Source organism: Metopolophium dirhodum, chromosome 5 (assembly GCF_019925205.1).
Source record: "Metopolophium dirhodum isolate CAU chromosome 5, ASM1992520v1, whole genome shotgun sequence".
Classification (NCBI taxonomy): domain Eukaryota; kingdom Metazoa; phylum Arthropoda; class Insecta; order Hemiptera; family Aphididae; genus Metopolophium; species Metopolophium dirhodum.
Window position 1 is genome coordinate 23,387,278 of NC_083564.1, and position 22,928 is coordinate 23,410,205.

The window sequence follows — 22,928 nt, forward strand, 5'->3', positions numbered from 1 at the left end:
TGGCAAATAAAAACTATAATTAATCGATAAGTAAAATTATCAATTTATAAATAAAAACTAATAAAAATGAAACTATAAACACAATTAATCATTGTTTTTTTAATAGTCAAATTGTTCTTAATCTAACGTCAATAATAATCATCTTAAGCCTTTTTTAGTATTGACAAAATCAATAAATGTATATAACATATATATTTATATATACCTATATATTTTTTTTTATTTATAGATCTTATTTAAATTTAATCTTTGCAATTTAAATTATCATTGATCTTTGAATAATCAAGAGCATAAATATTTATATTATTTTTGTGCAACACTGCATAAGATAGAAAAACTGTTTTTCAAGGGTGTTTCACCCTACAAAAAAAAATTTCGTTTGGAATAATTTAGTATTAGTCAAAGTATTATTAAAATCCCAGATATATGGTAAACTTTTGGAAGACTTATTGCTTTACTTACAAACAATTTCAATACAATGGTTTACGCACGGTAAATCGTCATGTTAAGACTGCAAGTCTGCGTTTTACAATAGTCGAATATACGAGCCGTTGCGATGTGAAATTCTAGACTTTTTTTTATTACTTTTGTATAAAAGGATTATTTCATAATGTGTAGTTTAATCTTTGACGAGGATCGGAAAACAAATCTATGACTGAAGCGCGTCTTATATATTATAATGTTTAAAACACCATTATAGACTGAATTTTCACGTAGATCTCGAAAGGTTAGGTTAGACTACGAATCACGACAGCTTACAATATTATATTTTTAATTAGATATTTTAAATCAACCTTTTATTGGAGCAACAAGTACATTCCCATAACATCAGACCGCGCTGTTCTTTGGATTACTCCCCCGCGTTCAACACCGTCGAAAAGGGGAAGATCGAAGAAGATAACAGGTGTGACGTGCGTATTTATTGTACTGCATGTATAGTGTTATTGCGTTACTATACTGTGTAAAAATACGTATTATAATCTATAATTATTACGATGATGTTGCTTCTTAATAGTTTATTTGTTCTCGGGAGATTTTATAAAGAAACAAAATTTCGAACAGCCCTCGGGCTCGACTAAATGAGAAACACGCGCAGGTACCTATATATATATATATATATGCACATAATGTGTACCTGCACTTATATACACGTTGCACATCTATATACAATGCATAAGATATTATAATATACATATTATAGCTGTATGTACCCGACGAAGGGGTGGGCACGAAGATGGAATATATATTGCGAGAGTAAAAAGATAGATTAATATATTAAAATATTATATTATATTATATATATATTACATGTAACGGTGGTGGGGCCGGCCCGTGCAGCTGCAACTTGGGAAATAAAACTCGGCGGCGTCGCGCGCCACCGCAGTTCCGTCCGAGACCGGTGCGCGCGGTCATGTGCGAGTGTCGTTGCAGCGGAGCAGTTGCCTGCCGCCGAACGCGAGTGTTGTCCACGTGCGTCGTCCAAATCTCGTTGCATTTTCGAAACTGACGGATGACCTACGCGACTCTGTAGAGGATTTTTTTTTTTTTTGGTCGAAAACCATTTCGACATTTTGCACGTCCGTCGTAATATTATATTATTGGTATTTTTTGGTACCTAATAATATTTTGTCTATATAACATAAGAATAACACGTCATCGAACAATACTATTCGGAAGACTAAATTACGCGGACACGACTGCCGCAGACAAATCATATTACAGCGAATCCAGTGCGATCCAGACGATCGTTGTCGGCGCCATACCTCACTGTTACCGCGGTTACATATTTCTACATACAGGGACGTGTCATGACCGCGGCCCCGCGAGTTTTGGCACTGGCCACTCTGCTGGCGGTCGGGGCTCAGACGCTGTCCTACGGCGGCGCGGACGGCCGTCACGCGGCCGCCGGCGTCGAACGGTACACGAAACTCGATCGGTTCCTGCACGACCGGCTGGGCCTGGCCGGCGTCTTCGGCGGCGGCGGTGTCGGCAACCGGTCCAGCCCGCCAGCGCCGACCACCGACCGGGGACTGTTGTCCAGGACGACTGCGGCCAGCGCGGCCGTACCCGAGGACGAGGACGACGACGGCGCGGATAACGAAGACGGCGATGACGACGATGACGACGACGAGCAGGACGAGAAGGACGTGGTGACTCCCGGGCCGTTCGTCAGGCTGCGGCACAGGAACAGTCAGGCTGCGGTGGCGGCGGCGGTGGCGGCCGAGAAGGACTTGGACGTCTACGGCAAGGTAATAAATAATAATAATAATATAATACCTAATTAGTAAAAATAATTTTACTGTGCACGGGATAAATAAAATAATGTATATTGCACATTTCGTTTATATACACGTTAAAATATATATTATATGGTCCGAAACAGAAAATTATCTTTTTAGTCAAGTATATAGGTGGTGCATCTCATTATTTAAAAAAAAATTATTATAAATGCAATCGAGTACATTTTTACATTATATTTAATTATGTAAGGCCAATACATTTTGGTATTGATTTTTTTAATTTATTTTTATTTTTATTTTTATTATACTGTAAGTTGTCATTTGTAGTATGAATTAAACTACATTTTCCTTGCATTACCCAACGTAGTAGGAATATAATAAGTATACAATTGGACAGAGATAAATGTATATTAGGTATAATTTTATAGGCCATTGGACGTATAATGGCCAAAGACGAAAAATCCCGACAGTTATGCTATGTGCCTATACCCGCGCTCACCTTTCGAACAATAGTAATTACAGGGTTAAACGGTCGTACCTTAAGCTGCATTCGTGTATACGAAAGGTACACCGTGACAGTAATTATTTATGTGCAGAGCGTGCGTATTATAATATATAGGAATGTCCCTGCGCGAGACTCGTGAATAATAATTATCCGTGTATAATCGTAGGTACGATGTGTGTTGCAGCGTGCACCTAAATGCATATAGGTACTAGGTATAGGTATATCGCTGTACGGTGTGCACGCTGACAAATATAACGTTATGTGCTTGAAGAGCATTTCAATATAATTCGATAGGTTGTTGGGTATACACGTTACAAAACACATACTAATATGTCATGTAACATGTATGTGTACTTGGCAGTATATGAAGTCGCATGTAAATATTGAGAATAATTATTGTGCATGTAGCATTTTAAAATACACGCACGTTTATTATAGGTACCCGTATAATTATTAATAATATAATTTGAACGTTTCTAACACATTTTTAGTGTCTAGAGGTAATATTAGATTTTTAATTCATTATTTTTCTCCTAAAAAACGCATTTAGAGCCCAACATATTTAAATTCAAAATTATAACTTATTATAATATATACAATTTACAATAAAATTAACGAAAACAGCAAACTTGAATTTACATTTTATACTTATTTAAAAGGTTAAAACAATATATGTATATGTAAGTGTAATCTATTTCCATTTTTATCTACGCACGAGGCCAATAATAATATTATGATTGATACGAGTACATCAAAATTGTTAACCGATACTAATTAATAATTACATTAATTAGTAATAGTAATGGATCATAAACAATGAACATAATATATATTTTATCTGGTTATAAAGGATTTACTAATTAACGACCAATTAATCACCATTTTGATAATAATTGTATATTTTTTTAATTTTAAAATACCAATGCATTATTTAAACATTATAGCAAATAAAATGAATAAAAGAAAAAAAATTCATACTTACAAATTATTATATTTAAAAATACCTGTACATATTACATATATTTTACGACTAAAATTTTTGTTGTATCCTACCATTAGTAACATGGTAATTTAATATACACATTATTTTGGTAGCATCTTTGTGATTCGTTCAAAAACTATGTAATGTACATAACTATAGTAACAATTATTCTGACTTGATTTTAAATCAATTTATGCATACATGTGCTTTTTTCGATTACAATATGACATACGACATAATATAATACTTTTGAAAATTACTTACTACTTATTCAACTAATAATATAAGCCAGACTGGTATTGCTGCAGGCTTCCGTGAACCGATTTTTTTTTTACCCTAAATTATACATAATTTGTATTTTGGAAATGACCTATACACTTATTCGGCAGTTGAAAAGTCGGTAAATGACTGTGAATGTGCGTAATATATTTAACGTTTTTATTATTAGCTTTTCATTACATTTAAAATGTTTTCATGTTGAAATATTTTGGAATCATATTGGTGTGTGTTACATTAATACCGCATTATTAAATAAGTAAAAAAATAGTATTAATTTTAGTATAAAAAATATTGCACCTATATAAATGTTAATAAAATACCTATAGGCTATAATCATTTATTTTTATAAATTACTTATAATACGATTTGTACATAAACACCTACAATTTCATTGCTGTTTCCTCAATGGTTTAGATTTCGTTGTTATTGATGACCTGGTGATAATGCTAAGATCGATGAATTTCCCATATAAGATGAATATAAATTATAATAAATGATGTAAAGATCTGAATCACGATTGAAAATAAATCGATTTTTAGGTATAACAATACATGACTAGGAATAACAATATCCTTTTTCAAATTAAAACAATACATATTAATATCGATGACATTTTTATCGTTTTATACATGAAATACTTGGTTGGTCTTAAAAATGTATTTATTTATTTTATTAAAGTTTACGTCTTAATATTTTTTATAATTATTGGTAGGTATGGGTTGCGAAAAAATCAGGTATAGTACATATTTATATTATATTATAATATGCATGTTTATAGGTACTTACGTGTGATGTATAGCAAGTGAATAAATCATACACATATCGCAACCGGCCGCGGCAGAAGATTGCGATATGTGACACACCCCTAAGGCATATTAATAATTTTGACCATTAAGTCCTAGTAATAATTAATAATATTTCGCGAGCTCGTTTTATGTCTGAAGTTTCTTTCCGTCCATCGATTATCCGTTTTTGTCCGCGCATTCCCACGCGTACGCATGTACGCACGCCTTTACGTACGATCCTGTGGCACAGGACGCGGACAAATTGCACGGTCTTTAAATATTATTTTCTATTAATATTTTTCATTTATCAAACGAGTCTCGCGTGAATTATAATAATATTGTTTATGAGTGAAAAGTGTTGGCGACCGCCGACCTGCGCATCTATTAGATTTTACACTCGGATATTTCCGACCGCACTCGAAGTGGTTAAACTATTAAATTATTATAATATGCTATAACACTGTGTATCTTGTATGTATTTATCTAAAACTAATCTTTGGTTTCCCGAAAATTATATAATATAATACACTTACCTAGTGAAAACCTGTTGAAGATTTACGTGCATGTGATTTTCTCGGTGACATCGTATAAAAACTTACTCGAATTTGGAATAATTTTCGGACCATTCACCACGTCTGCCGTAAAAAAAAATGTAACGTCCATTGAAACCAAACTCTCGGCTACTTTTATCTCTTTTCTATGGCTACTACTTATCCCGCCACTGCTGCAGTTTGCGTCTTCGAGTGCAACCGTATCGATCTCCGCGTATCTTCGTCCGGCTGTTGCATTATAGTGTTCGTATGATACATCCGTCCAAACGATGTGTTATATTATTTTCGCAACCGAACGCCACGGTATAATAATATACATTTATATACGAGCTCTTTGAGTCTGTAGAATTCACAATTATAGAGTCCCAGACTGAGGCCGCAGTCGCTGTAGACTATCGTGCAATATATTATATTATTATATTTATTTATACCGTCCGATTGCGCGCAGTTTAGCAGCTTCTGGGACCGTTTCCAAAAATAGAGCTTCCTCATAATATACATACTGCTCTTACTATTTAATTAATCGACATAAATCAATCGCAATTTCTGTACAACAGTAATGGCGTATATGTTATGCATATTATACTGCATAATAGTTACGGCACAGCCCCTGCGGTCGGTGTATTATACATTTGAATCTATATACGACCATGATGCGACGTGTATAAATCGAGTTTCGATGTCGAATTATTATTACCATAAGCTTAACCCGTATTGTATGTGCCGTGTACTTACTTTATTAATGATTTTCACCTTTCCGTGACGTTTCCGATCGCAAAGTTTTGAGGCTACGGCCGTTTTAATTTTCGTTTTTAGTATTATATAAAAAGAAATATAATATATATATATATATATATATACTATATCAACTACTAGACTGATATTTAGCCAAATAGCCTAGCCGTCGAAAAGTAAATCACGAACACATTATTTTAACGACTCGTCTCGGTTCTTGTGTATACGAATATGCTCTATGTATGTATACCTATATAGGTGTACGGTTTTAGAGAAATTATCGATAATTATTATGATTATTACACACGACAAGTTAATTGGACGGAATTCTAATTTATCGGAGGATTGATTTAATAATTACGGTTTTAACTTTTAAACCGTTTTACGGAAATTACCCGCTTTCTTTCAGAGATGTAAACGTACAAAATAATAGTTAATAATTAATAACTATAATATATTGTACGTAAAAACATACGATGGAAGTACGCAGTTTTGTTGAAACACGTAATTTAATTTATTACGAGTTTACGAGATGCAAACCTTTCATTTTTTAAGTAATAATTTATAGCTTTTTTACAAAGATGTACATATTTACATATATTTAATATTCATTTTATAAGCTAATTGACAAAATCCATTAGCTAAATTCTTAAAAAAAATAGCTCTACTTTGTTACGTATTTTATTTTATATAAGAAACTTAAAAAAAAAATAATAATAATATATTTAAACGTATAATACTTATAATATTTATCATAAGGTAGTATAAATAGGTTTTGTTTTATGCATTATAATACATCGTTATACCTAAAATAACAATATTTATATAAAAACGGAAAGGTTAAAGTTTAATTTCTGTTAGATTTAAAATTTAGAAAAATATAAAATCATAGATCAATATCGCACTTTCAATAACGTAAATACTAAATATCTATCTAATCATATCATAAAATATGTTTTTTACTTGTATGCATGTACTTTAGTACTTAAATATAGACAATAGTATTAGGTACCTATAGCGAAATTGGAATCACGATGAACAATTACAATGGAATTTATCAATGTTTGCAAACTTCTACTATAATCTTTGAGTCTATAAACACATAATAATTTTGTCGGCTTATATAAGTCAATGAGATAATACTAATTATATTTTACTCGCAAGTCATAATCAAGTACTTAATATAACTCTCTTAGTAATTTGATGGTTTTTAATGACATAATTCATAAATAAAATAAAAATATTATAGTGAATGCTAATTATCTATCAATTATTTTTTTGTCTCCACTTGAGTATACCAATTTATAATAACATTATTAGTTTTTATGCTTGTGTAATTTAAATGTAGCATAAACATGAACCACACGTTTGAAAAATAAATAGGTAATTACTGTACAAGACTAATATTTATGGAGACTTTTTTTTTATAAATTACAATATGAATATAACATATTTAATCCAAATACAATGTAGGTAATACCTAAATATTATATTCATATTAGAAATGGTTTAGTTTTTTTCTAATTTGCTTATTTTTTCCCCATACTTTTATGTACCTTTATGTAGGTTTGTTGTTCTCTTTTTTTACAAACTACATTTATAAATGTGTAATTATTTTTAACAAATGCTCAGACAACTTACATTTTTTTTTTTTTTTTATGGTAATTCGGCCTAAATCGAATGGTGACTATTCAAAAGACACGAAAGATTTATTGTGCTAATTATATGTGTGTAACAAGTGAATTCCAGAGTGGTTAAGCCGTCTGATCGGGTCAAGGCGGCGTATTTGAACAATTTTTCAAATGTCTTTATATTATTATGTCGGCAAAAAATAAAATAAATAATAATACATAATGCGTAATCGAACGATATATATATGTGCGTGTTATACGTATATTCATAGTCTGATAGTCACGTAAATAAGCATTTATCCACAAAGAAACGTCTTACAGAAAGCAAGTTCAAGTCATGCTACCTATATACCTACATATAAGACGCGTTGAGTGAGAATCACCTACTACAGGTGAATGTACCTTTTCTCACGTGTGCCGTTTATATGTAAAAACTTGGTGTCGGCGCAGTATGGCTTATAACAAAAACACTATTTTAAATAATAAAAAAAAGATTCTAATTCATCCGTCATGGAATCATAATGCGACTATTTTGAGACACATTATATTATAAACCTATGACGTCCTCAATCGATGTGTACAAATTCAAATATTCAAATAAATATAAAACATACATACAAAACACACACATACACATACATACATACATACATACATATATACGTACATACATAAATACATACACACATATTCTTAATAAATCATGATCTTGGTTGAAACAGTGCAGTGGCGTAAAATGTAGGTCTGTCTGGTGGATTCACAAAAGTATTAGGCACCTATGAAGTTTCCTGACGAGTACTCGTGTATTATTAATAACAATATTATTCAATAAAAAATCGTGTTGTCGGTGTTCTTAAAAAAGTTATTTTGCAGCAGATTAATTTATTGTTTTGTACATTTATATGTTATGAGTCATTGAGATTTGTATATCCAATTAGTTACGTAAACCTAGGTAACGATTTTAGTGGATTAATTTCACAATGACGATTAAATATTAATCATTCAAATTTCTATACATAGAACGCAATAGGAAAAATTTACATGATATTTGATTTATGAAGTATATTCAATATTAATATATTATATAATGTAAAAAATGAGTTCAAAAATCTTCGACAAATTCATAACTCTAAATACTTATGCTATATAGTTTTTACAATGAAATAAACAACTGAAATTTAGCTTTTTAAGTGTTTTATTATGGTATAAAAGGAATATACATATAAAAAAAAGACCGTGAAAGTAATTTTTTTTTTTGATTTTAAAAGAGTTTAAAAATAGGTTATTATTTATGCATTTCTAAACTGCTGTAATCCCTTTAACTAGTTAGTCGTTACTGTTCGAATAAAGGGATTATAATGTCAGAGTTCAGACGATTCGACCCTATATTCTATTATATATTGCGGGAAGAAGATGAAGAACCAAGACAGTTTAATTTATAATTAATATCAATGTTTAATGACGTGTCTATACCTATAGGTATAGCTATGCGTGGATTCCGTCGATTTATCTACGCCATGGAATTGGAATTAAAAAAACGTTACATTTGAAAACACACAATAAAAAAATAAAAATTGTATTCCGTGTGACCATATGACTACAGATTTGTTAAGAGAATTATTATTTTATTTCTGTCAGTTATAATCCTATTTGAGCCTTTTAGTTCGATCAGGGATATTGTCTACCATATTTTACTATTGTAATATAATAAATTTTATATAATTATATTCAAATAGAATATGATAACAGAATAATTTAGTTGAATCAAATTGCATAATATATATTTTTTTATATTTTAGGCAAAGCCGAATAGCTTGTAAAAATGAGTTTATTGTGTGCAAAATTAACTTACCCTGTTTTTACGCTCTCCTATTTATTATTAGGCACTTGACACTTTTATACCCAAAACAACTGATGGGTAAAAATATTAGTGGGTTCATCTCGATCGGCAACCACTGCCCATTAAATCCTTCCCCCGTGGTGATCTCTGCTGTATTATTATTTTTACATAATTAATAATATTAAGTTGTTACCGCGCATCGCATTAAATTGACTAACTTACAATTTCAGCAACCAAACAGAAATCACTTTCGTCCTTGTTCTTTGGTTTTTTTTCCCGAAAAATTCTCCTGCACGAATGACATAATTTGGCTGTGAATAAAACAAAAAAAGTTTTGAAAAATAAATCGTACTGAGAGCCGACAGCTAGGCGTACGAGCCCAGTAACATTTTCTAGTTCTTTTCTTCTTCAAAAGCCTATTCCACCCTATAAATAATATGTCATCGTAACAATTTTAGTTTATGACAAATAACGTGTTCGGGTTATAAAACATCGTTCAGACTGTTCAGAGTGCAAAGTTCTATCAACCGCGGAAATTCGCGGCGGCCGACGAGTCGGCAAATATTCGCCCAAAACGAGAATGTGTACATCGGTTATTATATAGCGGACCGATTTAATAATAATATAATATATGTCGGCGACTGGCAGTTTATTACAGAGTTTTTGGTTGATTTATATATTTTATGGGGAGGGGGTGCAGGGGCGCTGCGAACTCGTGTCGTGACAAATGATATCTATTGTTGGTCAGTTTCCCTCGTTGCGGCTTATAATATTACATTAAACCGAGTTTCCTATGAACATTTTTTTTCTACAGTTTTTACAAACCATCCCTAAACCCTCCCGGACGACGACGACGACGACGACGACGTGTTTATTGTCACGGTTTCTGGTTTGTCGGGGTCACACAAACTATTAACGCTTTTCAGCTGTTCCAATAACACCACACACACACACACACACAGTACTACAAATGAATGGAAAAATGACTAATGGGTTTCGAAAAGTGCGTATATATATGTATATTATTAAGTATGTTTGTATGCATACGCGCAGTTCAAGACAATTTTTACTTGACCGAGGCAATAAACTAAAGCGGTTTTTATTATTTTTATTTTTCACTTCACTCCGTTCGTTTAATTATTATTTTTTATTTTTAGCACGATTCTATTTTGTTCTACGAACGCCGATTTTTCGTTTATTGGAGTTGTTTTTCTTATTATTTTACGCCCAGAATACCGTCAGCGTATGAAGTTCGAGGGCCGTCTAAAAACGAGATTAGTATACTTACTGTAATATTGTTTCAAGCCATCTCGTCTCAACTATTTTTATAGTATAATATAATATAGGTAGTACCTACCTATAATATATACATACGGTTTTTTTTTCATGAATAATGTCCCAACCTTACAAGGTACCTATATAATATTATTGAATACACGTAGTTCAAGACGTCGGAAATTCGTATTATTGGTATTTTAAACATTATTAAATGTCATACGGTCAAAACTCACAAACTGTACCTTTACGGCTATACATCTGAAACAGATCGATTAACCCATTATTGATGTAGTCGATTTATTAATGACAATACCTATGTTTTTAAATTGTTTTTTTTTTTTAATCTACCGCCATTATAAAATGCCACCCAAATTAAACCGTTCGATATAAATAGCATGAAAAAATGCTATTAAAATATTTTTAATGCAGTGACTGTTTGACAAAAAATGTTAGTTCGTACGAAAATCTCAGACAATAAATAACGAATAATTAGGTAAGTATATAACTCTATCTTGCTATACGTTTTAAGTTTTATGTTAACTGCAGGGATTATAAATTTGTCATTAAAAAAATTCAAACGATATATTAATGTCAATGTTTCAGTGTTTACGATTTTTTTTCTTTTGACGCAATACTAAAATATTAAATTATATTATGTTATAAAATATGTTTTGGCACTATTGTATGAAGTTTTCGCAAAACATTTTTTATTTTAAACTAATGAGTGCTAAACATCTATTTAGATGTTTCAGAGTAATGGTTTTATTCAAATTAATACATAACATTTTTCCGTTTACTCTTTCTTAATTATTTATCCAACCTATACAACTCTAGTCAGAAAATAAATATGAATTAAATTATTTTTTTGTGTCAAGAAATTTCAAAAGTACAATATGGACACGATTTTCAGTACACAAAATTAATATTGGGATATACAATAGTTAATTATTATATGAACTCAAACAACGCGTACCTTATTATAGGTGGTATCTGACATGTTATGTAACTAGATATTGTTTCTTTATTTATCCAAATGTGCTACTGCTGAGTACTGAATATGAAAAAGTACAATAAACAATTGTACCATCATTAATTATGTGTACTCAATAAAATGTTGACGGATTAATTTTAAATTGGTTTTTACATTAAAAATTACAGCACTTGTTGTTGCTTTGTAATTTACGATTTTAATATTGTAAAAATATATAGAAGATCAAAAAATATTTGATTTTGATTTTCGTTCCATTCTGTGGTTAAAATTAATTGATTAATAATTATAAACGGGTGTCTAGAATCAATGAATGCTAAATAACAAGCATTATTTGGTACTTACATAATATTACAATACCTATAATACCTATAATTCTGATGTAATTATACCTAAAAGCTACAACCACTAATTCAAAACAAACATAATTTCTTTATTAATAATGTGCATCTACGTTTTGAGGATTAATATTTTCTTAAATAGCTGAGTAGATATAGAAAAATAACTGTTAACGAGATAATTACACCTGTATAACACCTGTATGTTTATAAAATATTATACTCGCCAAACGTTTTATTATTATTATTAATCAAATAAAAACGAAAAAAATAAACGAAATACTACGACTAGAGAGATTAGACGAGTTTACTAAAGAATCTAATTTAATCGTACTAAATTAAATTGAAACATCGCCATTTATACCTATCAGTTAACCTTTGGATTTTAATTGGAATGTAATAAACTATAATAACTAGGTATATAATATACACAACGCGTTACTTATACCTACCGGTCATCAATGCGTGAATTCATTTCTCACGCATTTATATATACATTAATACATATCATACAGTGTGAAGACAACGATTTGTATATAGACACAGGGGTTGTTCCAGATACATTCCCCGTGCCCAGAGACCTGCAACAGACTTGTATATATGTATAATAGCTAGACGGCACACGCTCGACCTTTCTCCTCCTTCTTTTTATCGTCTGAGCCATCTTTCTGTAATCACGTATAACGAGTTTAAAATTAATGTAAAAAGAGTGAAGAAAATAAAAAAATAACACGCGTATCCACCTATAGGTACGATGGGTACGCTCGCAGTTATATGACACTGACACAAAAATGATCCTTCGCTGTACACGAAGGGGGAGGACCTCGTGAACACATAATATTATATTATATTATATTATATACGGTTTAACCGCCCGCGACCGCACGGTTATTACCGCGGCGGTGCACGGTACGCAGGTACCTACCTATTAGCTACATACTATTATACATATTATACCTTCCATACGCATACTGTATGTACGAGTGACGACCGCGTGTTAGATAATTATATTTGATTTAATAAGATTTTCCGACCACCCATTAAGGCGACGGAAGCGTTTTTATACGTACGCGATATTCAATTGGGCCGACCAGATATAAAATATAATATGTAAAGGTATATGGTGTATATAATATTACCTATAACGGCCGGCGGAGCTTTGTCGGAAGTCGCTGTATACAATATCACTATAACAGGTGCCTATATTATAGAGCTGACGTAATAGTGTAATACTGTGATAGATATTGAACCGCCTGTATTAAAATATAACATAATATGTCATGCTTCGTCGTCCCACCGATCCATTAAAATGCGGTGAAAGTTTGAGAAACGATCGTAAAAACACCCTCGATCGCCGGGTCTGTACGCAGTGCAGGCCCGTAAAAATGTCGAACACAATCGAAATTAGTCATCAGAAATCGACAAGACTCAAAATAAATAGGTACGTTTTTATGGCGTCTGCAGAGACATTACCAATACCATATATATTATATATATTATATAGGTAGCCGAACGACGCGTACGATTTGCGGGACGATTGCATCAGCAGCGACCTTATATTATTATACTGTAGTTCGTCGATCGATGAAATTATACAGATTCTTCGTCTCATTTTTTACGACCCTAATAAAACGGTAAGGTGCATAATACGGTGGTTAATGCGTTAATGGATATTATTATTATGACATGACTGAGAAGACGCACCGCGATCAGATTATTCCGAGAATATTACTGTTTTGGTGAAATGTTTTAGTTAATTTATTACGACTGATGACCGACTGACGTCCAGTTGAACGTAACAAAAATTATTCGACAAATTTAACGCTATTGTGTTTATTTTTTTGTTCTATCCGTGTTGTCACGAAACAATATTTCGTAAATACAATGATATTAGAAATGCCGACCAGTTCTACGGACTACATATTTTGGTCGACATGTCTTCCACTATTAATCAATAGAATATATTTGTCGGTTATACCAGCTGTGACAGGTATGCATGTATCATGGGCCCAATGAATATTTTGTCGACGTGACTATTGTTTTCATATTATAATTATTTTTGAATAAATATAGACGGATCATTATGATAGTGGGATCTATAGTACACCTAAGGATATAAGATATTATATATTATATAATATCTATTGTGTACAGAAATAGGTAAATATTCATGATGATTATTTTAAATGTAAACGCTTATTTTCTCGACCAGTTTTTAAAAATATTGATTTTTCATAATTTGAAGATTAAGCTTAAATTTTTGAAAAAAAAATACCCATATTTTCTACCAGTTTTTATTTTTATTTTTATCATTTTTTTTTAGGTTTTACATTTTTGAATGACAGCATTTTCACTTCATATTCTTAAGTAGAATAACTTTCTTCTGAGTACTTATTTCAATTTATAGAAACTGAATTTTAAACGAGTATACCATTATAAGTTATAACTATAAGGCTAAAGCTGTTTAAAATTGTAGTTTGCATAATTTTGCATATTTTGCCAATACTGCGTACAAATGCATATTTGAGTAAGGTAATATATTAAAAACATCAAGAACATATTTTGCAGTTTTTAGATATGCAATTGTTATATTTGTATATGAGATTGGACAAATAAAATGTATAAAAAAAATTCGGAAAATTTTTGATATAAGACAATAATTTCATTATTGAGATTGTATCAGGACTATGATATAAAAAACACCGATTATAACACATTAACATCGCACGACGTATACATTACCCGCTACAGGTACGCGTGTAAGGTACTAAGGTGTAATACATAAACTTTAATTGTCCGTCATACATTTTGAAGAGATTATCATGCACATCAGCCACCAGCGAAGTATTTTTGTTACGTGTATTACGATGTAAATAATGAATTATAAATTAATTTTTCAAGTTTTTAGTGAACTAATTTTTTATAAATGTCATTATTTAATGAGGTATACGTCCTACATATTATAATATATAAATAATATAAATCATCAAACATTTTAAGATATTTTTATATAAAATAATAAACATTGAATAGATTTTTTTAGAGCATATCTTAAGATTTTTAAGTTCTAGAAGTCCTATATTATAGTTCCTAGTATTATAACTTATAACTTATAAGTATTTAAAGTTATACGCCCCGCAAAATGTTGGTCACTATAATTCAGCTCAATGTAGCTTTAAATACTTATACCTAATTAACTATTTTTTCAAAATGCGTTTTTATGTAATATTATATTGAAATTGTTTTCAGAAAATATTCTGCTACAGAATATAAAATTAAATGTGTGTTGTCATTCAAAAATTTAAAAATTAATAATGATAAAAAGTATAATTTTTTTTTAAATGTTGCTTTTAAATAAGTGATACAATTGTTTAAAAAATAATATTTCAAAAACCGTCAATACTTTTCGAGTTTTGACAATATTTCCAAAAAAAAATTCTTAGAAGAATCACACTGCGGTGTATATAGGTACTATAATATAGTATATATATATACATATAAACACAAGAATAACTATAGGTGGGTACTTGCATACGTTCTTATTCGTATAATTATAAATTGTTTGTTCTTGGTATAGACAAAATAAGTATACTTTGCAGATATTTTATTCGTTCTTCACGAAACAATAAAAATAGTGGTGCCAATAAAACGTGCATTATGCGTATGGTAATTTGCTGAGCAGTAAAAATTGCCGTTAAATTTTCCCATCGTTGTTTTAGAATTTTAATTATTAATTGCATTTTGTTTACCGAGCGTATAATCTTATATGACTCAGAGTAAATTCAGATCTCTTTGTTCATATTATATACTTTTTAAATGTATACTGGTCACTGCAGAAGACATACATACGTCATACATATTATATTATACTGTATACAGTAAAATAGTTTTCATACAAATTTTTACTTAGTTTAATACATTCAAAAATAATAATCACACTATTTTAATATTCATAAAAAATTGATAATTTTTTAATTTATACTTATGGTTGCACAATTTAATATACTTACTTAATTGTTCATTATTTTTTTCTGAGAATTTATGTTGCTCAATTTCAACGATTCCATTGAAATTGTATAGTATAAAAATTACATTCTATCCTTTGTCACCATGACACCAAGCAAAAAATAATATAAAATGTACACATCAATCACATATATGATAATATCATTTACAGCTTATTGAATTATTATGTAGAAATTAAAACTACCACCTAAACAGTGCCAACTTTATATGGACAGACATTTTATCATAATAATTGTAAATATTTAAAAACACCACTTAACCAGAGTTAGTGTATTTTTTCATTTTTGAAAAAAAAACTGAATTTTTTGATGCTTTCTGTTTAAAACGATGTTTTGAACAAAATAAATTGTTTGAGTTTTAAACAGTACATTTAAAATAATTTAATTTTACTTTAATATGTAATTTACTTATATACCAATATGCCGTGTACTATAATATTATGTTTCACTGTTTATTTATTAATTACTTTAAATCTATATAAGTATTTTAAATATTTTCTGAATGGATGTTTTATGTGGACATTATATTAAGTATAATGTATGTATCAACTATTAAGTAAAAACATTTTAAAAATAAAATTAAAAAAAAAATTAAAATTAAGGATGGTAATAGATATAATTATTTAACACTTTAACTTTTTTTCTGAAGGATATCTATTTTTATTTATTAGGTATTAATAATAAACAAAAAAAAACACAATATTCACTTGGATTTTACACTGTTTTAAACATATCTTTTATTCGTTTTAAACAATGAACAAAGCGTTAAAAAAAATAGTTTAAATTCATGTTTATAACATTGTGTTTTAACATAACAACCATGCCACTTAACAGAATACATGATTAAAATAAATATTAGTAGATGTTTTTGGTATCTGTGGTATCTCCTGCAATTATTTGGAACGTATAAACAGAATACTTAATAATTATTCATTTGGGGACGAGGTGGCCGAGCGGTCTAACGCGACGGATTCGGCACAGCCGGTCCGAGTTCGATCCTCGACCACTGGGCGGCATTTTTCTCCGTGCAAGTCACGGTGTCCGGAGAACAAGTGCCGCCATCCCCCCACCCCGGGGCACGGCAGAAACCTACGGGTGCCCCATTAGAAATTCTGCCAAACACAACACACACGTGTACCAACCTACCCAACCTACCAACTTACCCAATATAAAACCTACAGTGCCCTCCCCACACCCAATGGCCTATGTTGCCGCGGGTTACCCAATAAAAAAAAAAAAAAAAAAAAAAAAAAAAAAAAAAAAATTATTCATTTGATTGCGTTAATTAATTTAAATACAATTTTACTGTCATCATAAAACCTATATGAAATAATAATATAAATATATTATAATACGCGTGTTTTTAAAATATTCACGCAATAATCGTTGTTATATTTTTTTATCATAGAAAATTGGACATTCGTTAGCATATTATTAAAAGCCTCAGCACCTATTATACCGATATTACATGCAAATATACAATACATTTTTTTATTTTATTTCCATTATTAATACCAATATACGACTATTATTATTGACGGGGCAGTATTAATAGCCTCTTTAGGACCAATTTGCGTGTAGCCATAAAGTCCGGCGTACTGAAATAAACCGTCATAGTCCGATGCAGTTAAAATACACTCCCGTGTATAAATGCTACTTTTTATGAGTCCTTATAACATTTTTACTATACATTGTTGGCTGTATTTCAGCTGCCATTTTAGATCACCACAAAAACTGAAAGACTCTTTGGCGACTGGCACTGACCACTAAACCGTTCTAAAAGTCAACTGTCGATATGTAATTTACAACATATTATTATATTAACATATAATATCAAATAGTGTAATTCACAAATCATAACATTTAATTCAATTTCAGATTATAATTGAAACGATAAATTTGTAATTATCTTATTCAACTTTTTTCATCGATGTACCTAATTATGACTGAATGAAATTCAAATATAAACCCGTCTTTCAAAATTGTCTAATGCCATTTCATATTTATTTTTAGAAAAATTAATAATTAGTTTGAATAGAATTTATCATAAGTCTCATATTATGATATGTATAATGCCTTATAAAAAGTATACCTATATTTTTAAACGCTTGTTCAGCTAGGTATATTTTAAATATTTATTTATATAAAATAACGTACAATTATTTTTAAAACTTAACAGATTTAAAATGAAAATGAACTAATAAATTAAAGTCTGACCTTTAAAACACAATGGCCCACTTACTATGATAAATTACCTAGCGATAGGCCAACTGTTTTGAAAAAACTTCCAGTAGGTATATATTTACAGAAATTATACATAAGAACATCACATAATTTATGAAACTTGTCTATCAATCAATTTAATATTACCAACGTGTTTATGAAATATTTTAATATATATTTAAGTGAATAAACATATTTATATAAATATACGTAATCTATAAAATTGTATAATATTTTTTTATTTTAATATTAATGATAAAAAATAAAAATATAGTAACCTTTATATGAACAGTCTTGAAGTGGAAAAGGTTGATCTGACCTTTATAGGTTTGTAGTACAAAAAAAAAAAATCGCAAGACAACTAATTACATAACTTAAAGTACCTAATAATTTATACTAATCTACATCACTAAATATCGTATTTGGAAAATATCATGGGCCACATGTGTTCGTTATATTTTAATATCATAATTATTATCAGTTGTATCGCTTAGACTTTTACGTTGTGTATCTTTATTATTGAATCTATATAACATAATAATATGTATAAGTGATTCTTACATATATTTATTTGGTTGAATTTCTGTATGGTCAACATTGGTATATGAATTATGCGTTTAATTCTGATGTACGGATTTACGGATCTAGGTTAATATACGCATATATAATACATGTATATATTATAATAATATTAATGGGATTTATGGTTATTGGGTACTGACCATCACTTTCGGAGAAAATTTCATAGCCAAAACCCAAGATTAATTCTCACGATTCGCGTTCATTTTTGCTTTGAAGTTACACTACAAGCTGCGCCGTACTTTGTAAAACGTTATTGTGCTGCAGCCTCGTCGCGATTCCGCGTAATATTATACATAGCGCCGTACCATAAGGCCACAGATAAAATAATATGACTATTTACATCATCAACCCGGTCTGGACGGATATAGGTCAGTCGTAAACGCAGACGTATAGGTATACGGAACACACCCGCGTGAAAATTTATTTCCCGGTTTCTCGGTATATAGTTCTGAATAGTGTCCAAAATTGAAGGACGACCGGTTGGCTCCAATAGAAACATTAGCTCAGAATTCCCATTTTCCGATCCCGGGAAGCAGCTAGTCTTGAATAAATTCAACACGAATAATATACGGTGCATGTCTTACATCGCTTATGTTTATTTATATTTAAGCCGCAATTTATACTGCAGATAAAGCCAACACAATAATATATAGGTATACCACACGATGTAATCGCATTTGAATTCGCGGTACGCCGGCAGCTTCGTCATAATACCTATGTAAAGGTCACTGGGTGAATTCGTTTTCAATCTGTTCGATAAAAATTAGCATATTGTTTTTGTATAATTGTTATTACCGCATCGCGCGCACGCTTGTTACTCATCGGTTTATTTTATACCGGTGTAGAGATTATTTCAATGTATGCGTAGTGACGCGATGGGTTTTACACCGAGATGAATTTTTAGACTGAACCACTCGATGTTTCAATCGAAACATAATATAATAAATATTATACATCGTATATATGTAAATGCATTCGGGTTTAGATTCAGTCTTTGAATATTAATCAAATAATATATTTAACATTGTATGCCAAAGAACCAAAGATATTTTCCTCTTATGATTTTCGAAAAATATATTTTACGCCATCGTATAGTGTTATTATAATACGTCTCTAAAAGAGGAATTCTATATATTAATGGAATATATTACAAGCACATTAAGTGTTAAAATTAGACATTCAAATGTAAATGCTGAAATAGTCTTACAGTTTTATGTATGGCGATCGGACGACTGAATTTTGAATCGGGCACAATAAGTTATACCATAGTGGTATATGTTGAATCTCACGAAGGCGTTTTACGCCAAATGGCGTCATTTGGGGACCATGGACTCGCAGGGGACCTGCAGGGTATTCAATTTATATTTTCTAAGCTCTAACGGCGTTTTTATTACAACTCGTATTATACATGGTGTACCTCGCAGTTTACGTTTATAATTATAATTTATAATACTATGGTCTTTTGCGTCTATACAATTACAATATAATATAAAAGTACCTATGTATATTAGTATTGGTACCAATATTGCAGCAAGTTTTCTTAAATAATCATCGACAACATTACAATATTGACAATAACGATTTCATTATTGCGGCACTACCGTGTACATACACGCACACGTAAATTACAGGTACACATAAAACAACAAAAGTGCACGAGCGCATTATACAATATGTGTCCGAGATGACAGTCGACGTCTATATTATCCATTCATCGGAAGTCGCATTGTTGTACTCAGACAAACTATGACTATACACACTTGTTCAACGCGATCATGTATATAATATTATGTCCTACCACGCCGCGTGTTCAATTAAGATTTTAATGTAGTATTGTGTTTAGCCATAGTGTAACAATAATTATACATACTGTACCACAAGTTATTATCTTATTGCCGAATTAAAAATTCCCATTCACTGTTTCATATATGGGATGGTTATTACACCAAAACCATATAAATCTCTATTTATATGTGCTTGTCGTTCATTAAGCTCTGCTCGTGATAGTACTGTGGAAATAATATTTTTAATCATTATTTTAATACACATCGAAAGAAACGTCAATAATTAAACGTCGTACCCGTTGGTTACAATGTTACATACTCATATAAGCTTTGTAATATTGTTTTATACTCGAAAAAGACAGTCATCGACCATAAACGTATGGATTATAGACAGCTAATAAAATGTATATATATTATATAGAAAAATAATTATATACAAATAGAAGTATAGAGTTATTTAAAACATATTATTATATACGCAATAAACAATAATACAAATTACTATGGATAAAACATCAAAAGATATCGACTAAAAATCAATATTATATTTGTATGCAATTTGTTAAATTGCAAATAGAGTGATAGACTAATATGTACCTAAGCTTCGCAACACGGCAATATAAGGTTAAAAATATATCGGCCCCGATTATTTTTAATGCACTGCACTTTTCATAAAGGTACAATATTCATATCATCCGAATATTATATATTCCGTCATCAACAAATTAAGAAATATAAACCGTATCCGGTGAAATCTATACTAAAAAGTATTTTGATGAGAATCGCTTTAATATTAAAATTATTAAAAATAGAAAAAATATCACCCTTCAAAAAATATAATAATAACAATATACTAAGTACGTACCTATTACATACATGACTTACAATAAATTTTAAAATAAATTAATACAATTTTCATTAAATAAACATAACAATTAACATTTTATGTAAAGATTTATATATACAATGAATAATTATGATAATTATGGTTTGTTACACAAATTGACATTTTTTTTCACTTATTACAAATTTTCATGTATAGAAAAATAAATATATAAAATGTAAATGGAAAAAAAACATTTTTGGTGGATGATAAAAATCACCTCCGCTAGTATATAATGGTAAATTAACTAAAAAAAAAAAATTATACCCATAACCCAGTTAAAAAATTGAAATGCAGTTTACATATTAATTTAATTTTACCAAAAAATTTGAAACAATGTTTACGGACTTAATTTCCTTAAAAATAGGGGGCTAAGATTTCAATCACCTTACAAACACACACTAAACTGTGATTCTACTGATTTTTTTTTTGTTTTTGATCATCTATTAATGTTTATTAAACTATTATCTATTAAATATGTAAATGCTTGTATATGTTGTAAGTAATTATTAAGATTTAAATAAATAATACATACTATAGTTTAAAATCAATATGTAACTATGGCATATAATATATATGAATATTATATTATTATAAAAACTCTAAATGTATTTGAAATTAATTTTTGTTTTTAAATATTAAGTTTCAAGATACTTTGATATTTAAAAAAAATAAGTATCATTATTGACTTAAAATAATGGAATGCAAACAAGAATCACGGACAAATCTATTTATTTGGGTTTTGTCAAGATAAAGACGAAGGGGATGTTTAATGTACTTATTTTTTTTTCTATTGCGGTGATAATCGAATGGTCTGCCGTAAATATTTACGCGTCGAAAAAAATAAAACCAAAAAAGAAACCGGAAAGCATATAGCTCGTCGTTGTATATGTATATAGTATAAGTATAACCACCGTCATATGTGTGATGGGAAAACGCGTCGAATAGGAACATAATTTTTTTCATTTTGAACTGAAAAATAACCTTTACACTTCATTAGCCTCAACTGTTTATGTTAAATGAAGTATGTACAATCGATTTTAAAATGACTTTTAAGAATATCCTAGCAAACAAAATATATCACATGACATTATAATGGTCGTAAGTCGTAACAATGTATAATATAATTACATATATTATTACGTATACAAACGGAACGATACTATATTAAGGTATCCTATATAATTAATACATAATAATATATATATGCAGTGTTTGAGGTTTTTTATAAACCGATATTATTTAAACAATTTATATAATTCAACTTTTAATCAATAAT

The 22,928-nt window shown here is 30.0% G+C and overlaps 1 protein-coding gene across 1 annotated transcript in view; it reads left to right on the forward strand.

Moving 5' to 3' along the window:
• Positions 1–1,364: 1,364 nt before the first annotated feature.
• Positions 1,365–22,928, forward strand: part of LOC132945086 (uncharacterized) — a 42,308-nt gene continuing 20,744 nt past the window's right edge. Inside the window, exon 1 of the mRNA XM_061014712.1 lies at positions 1,365–2,249. Within this exon, the coding sequence (XP_060870695.1) occupies positions 1,809–2,249 (441 nt within the window). The 5' untranslated portion in view covers positions 1,365–1,808. The remainder of the gene's footprint in view (positions 2,250–22,928) is intronic.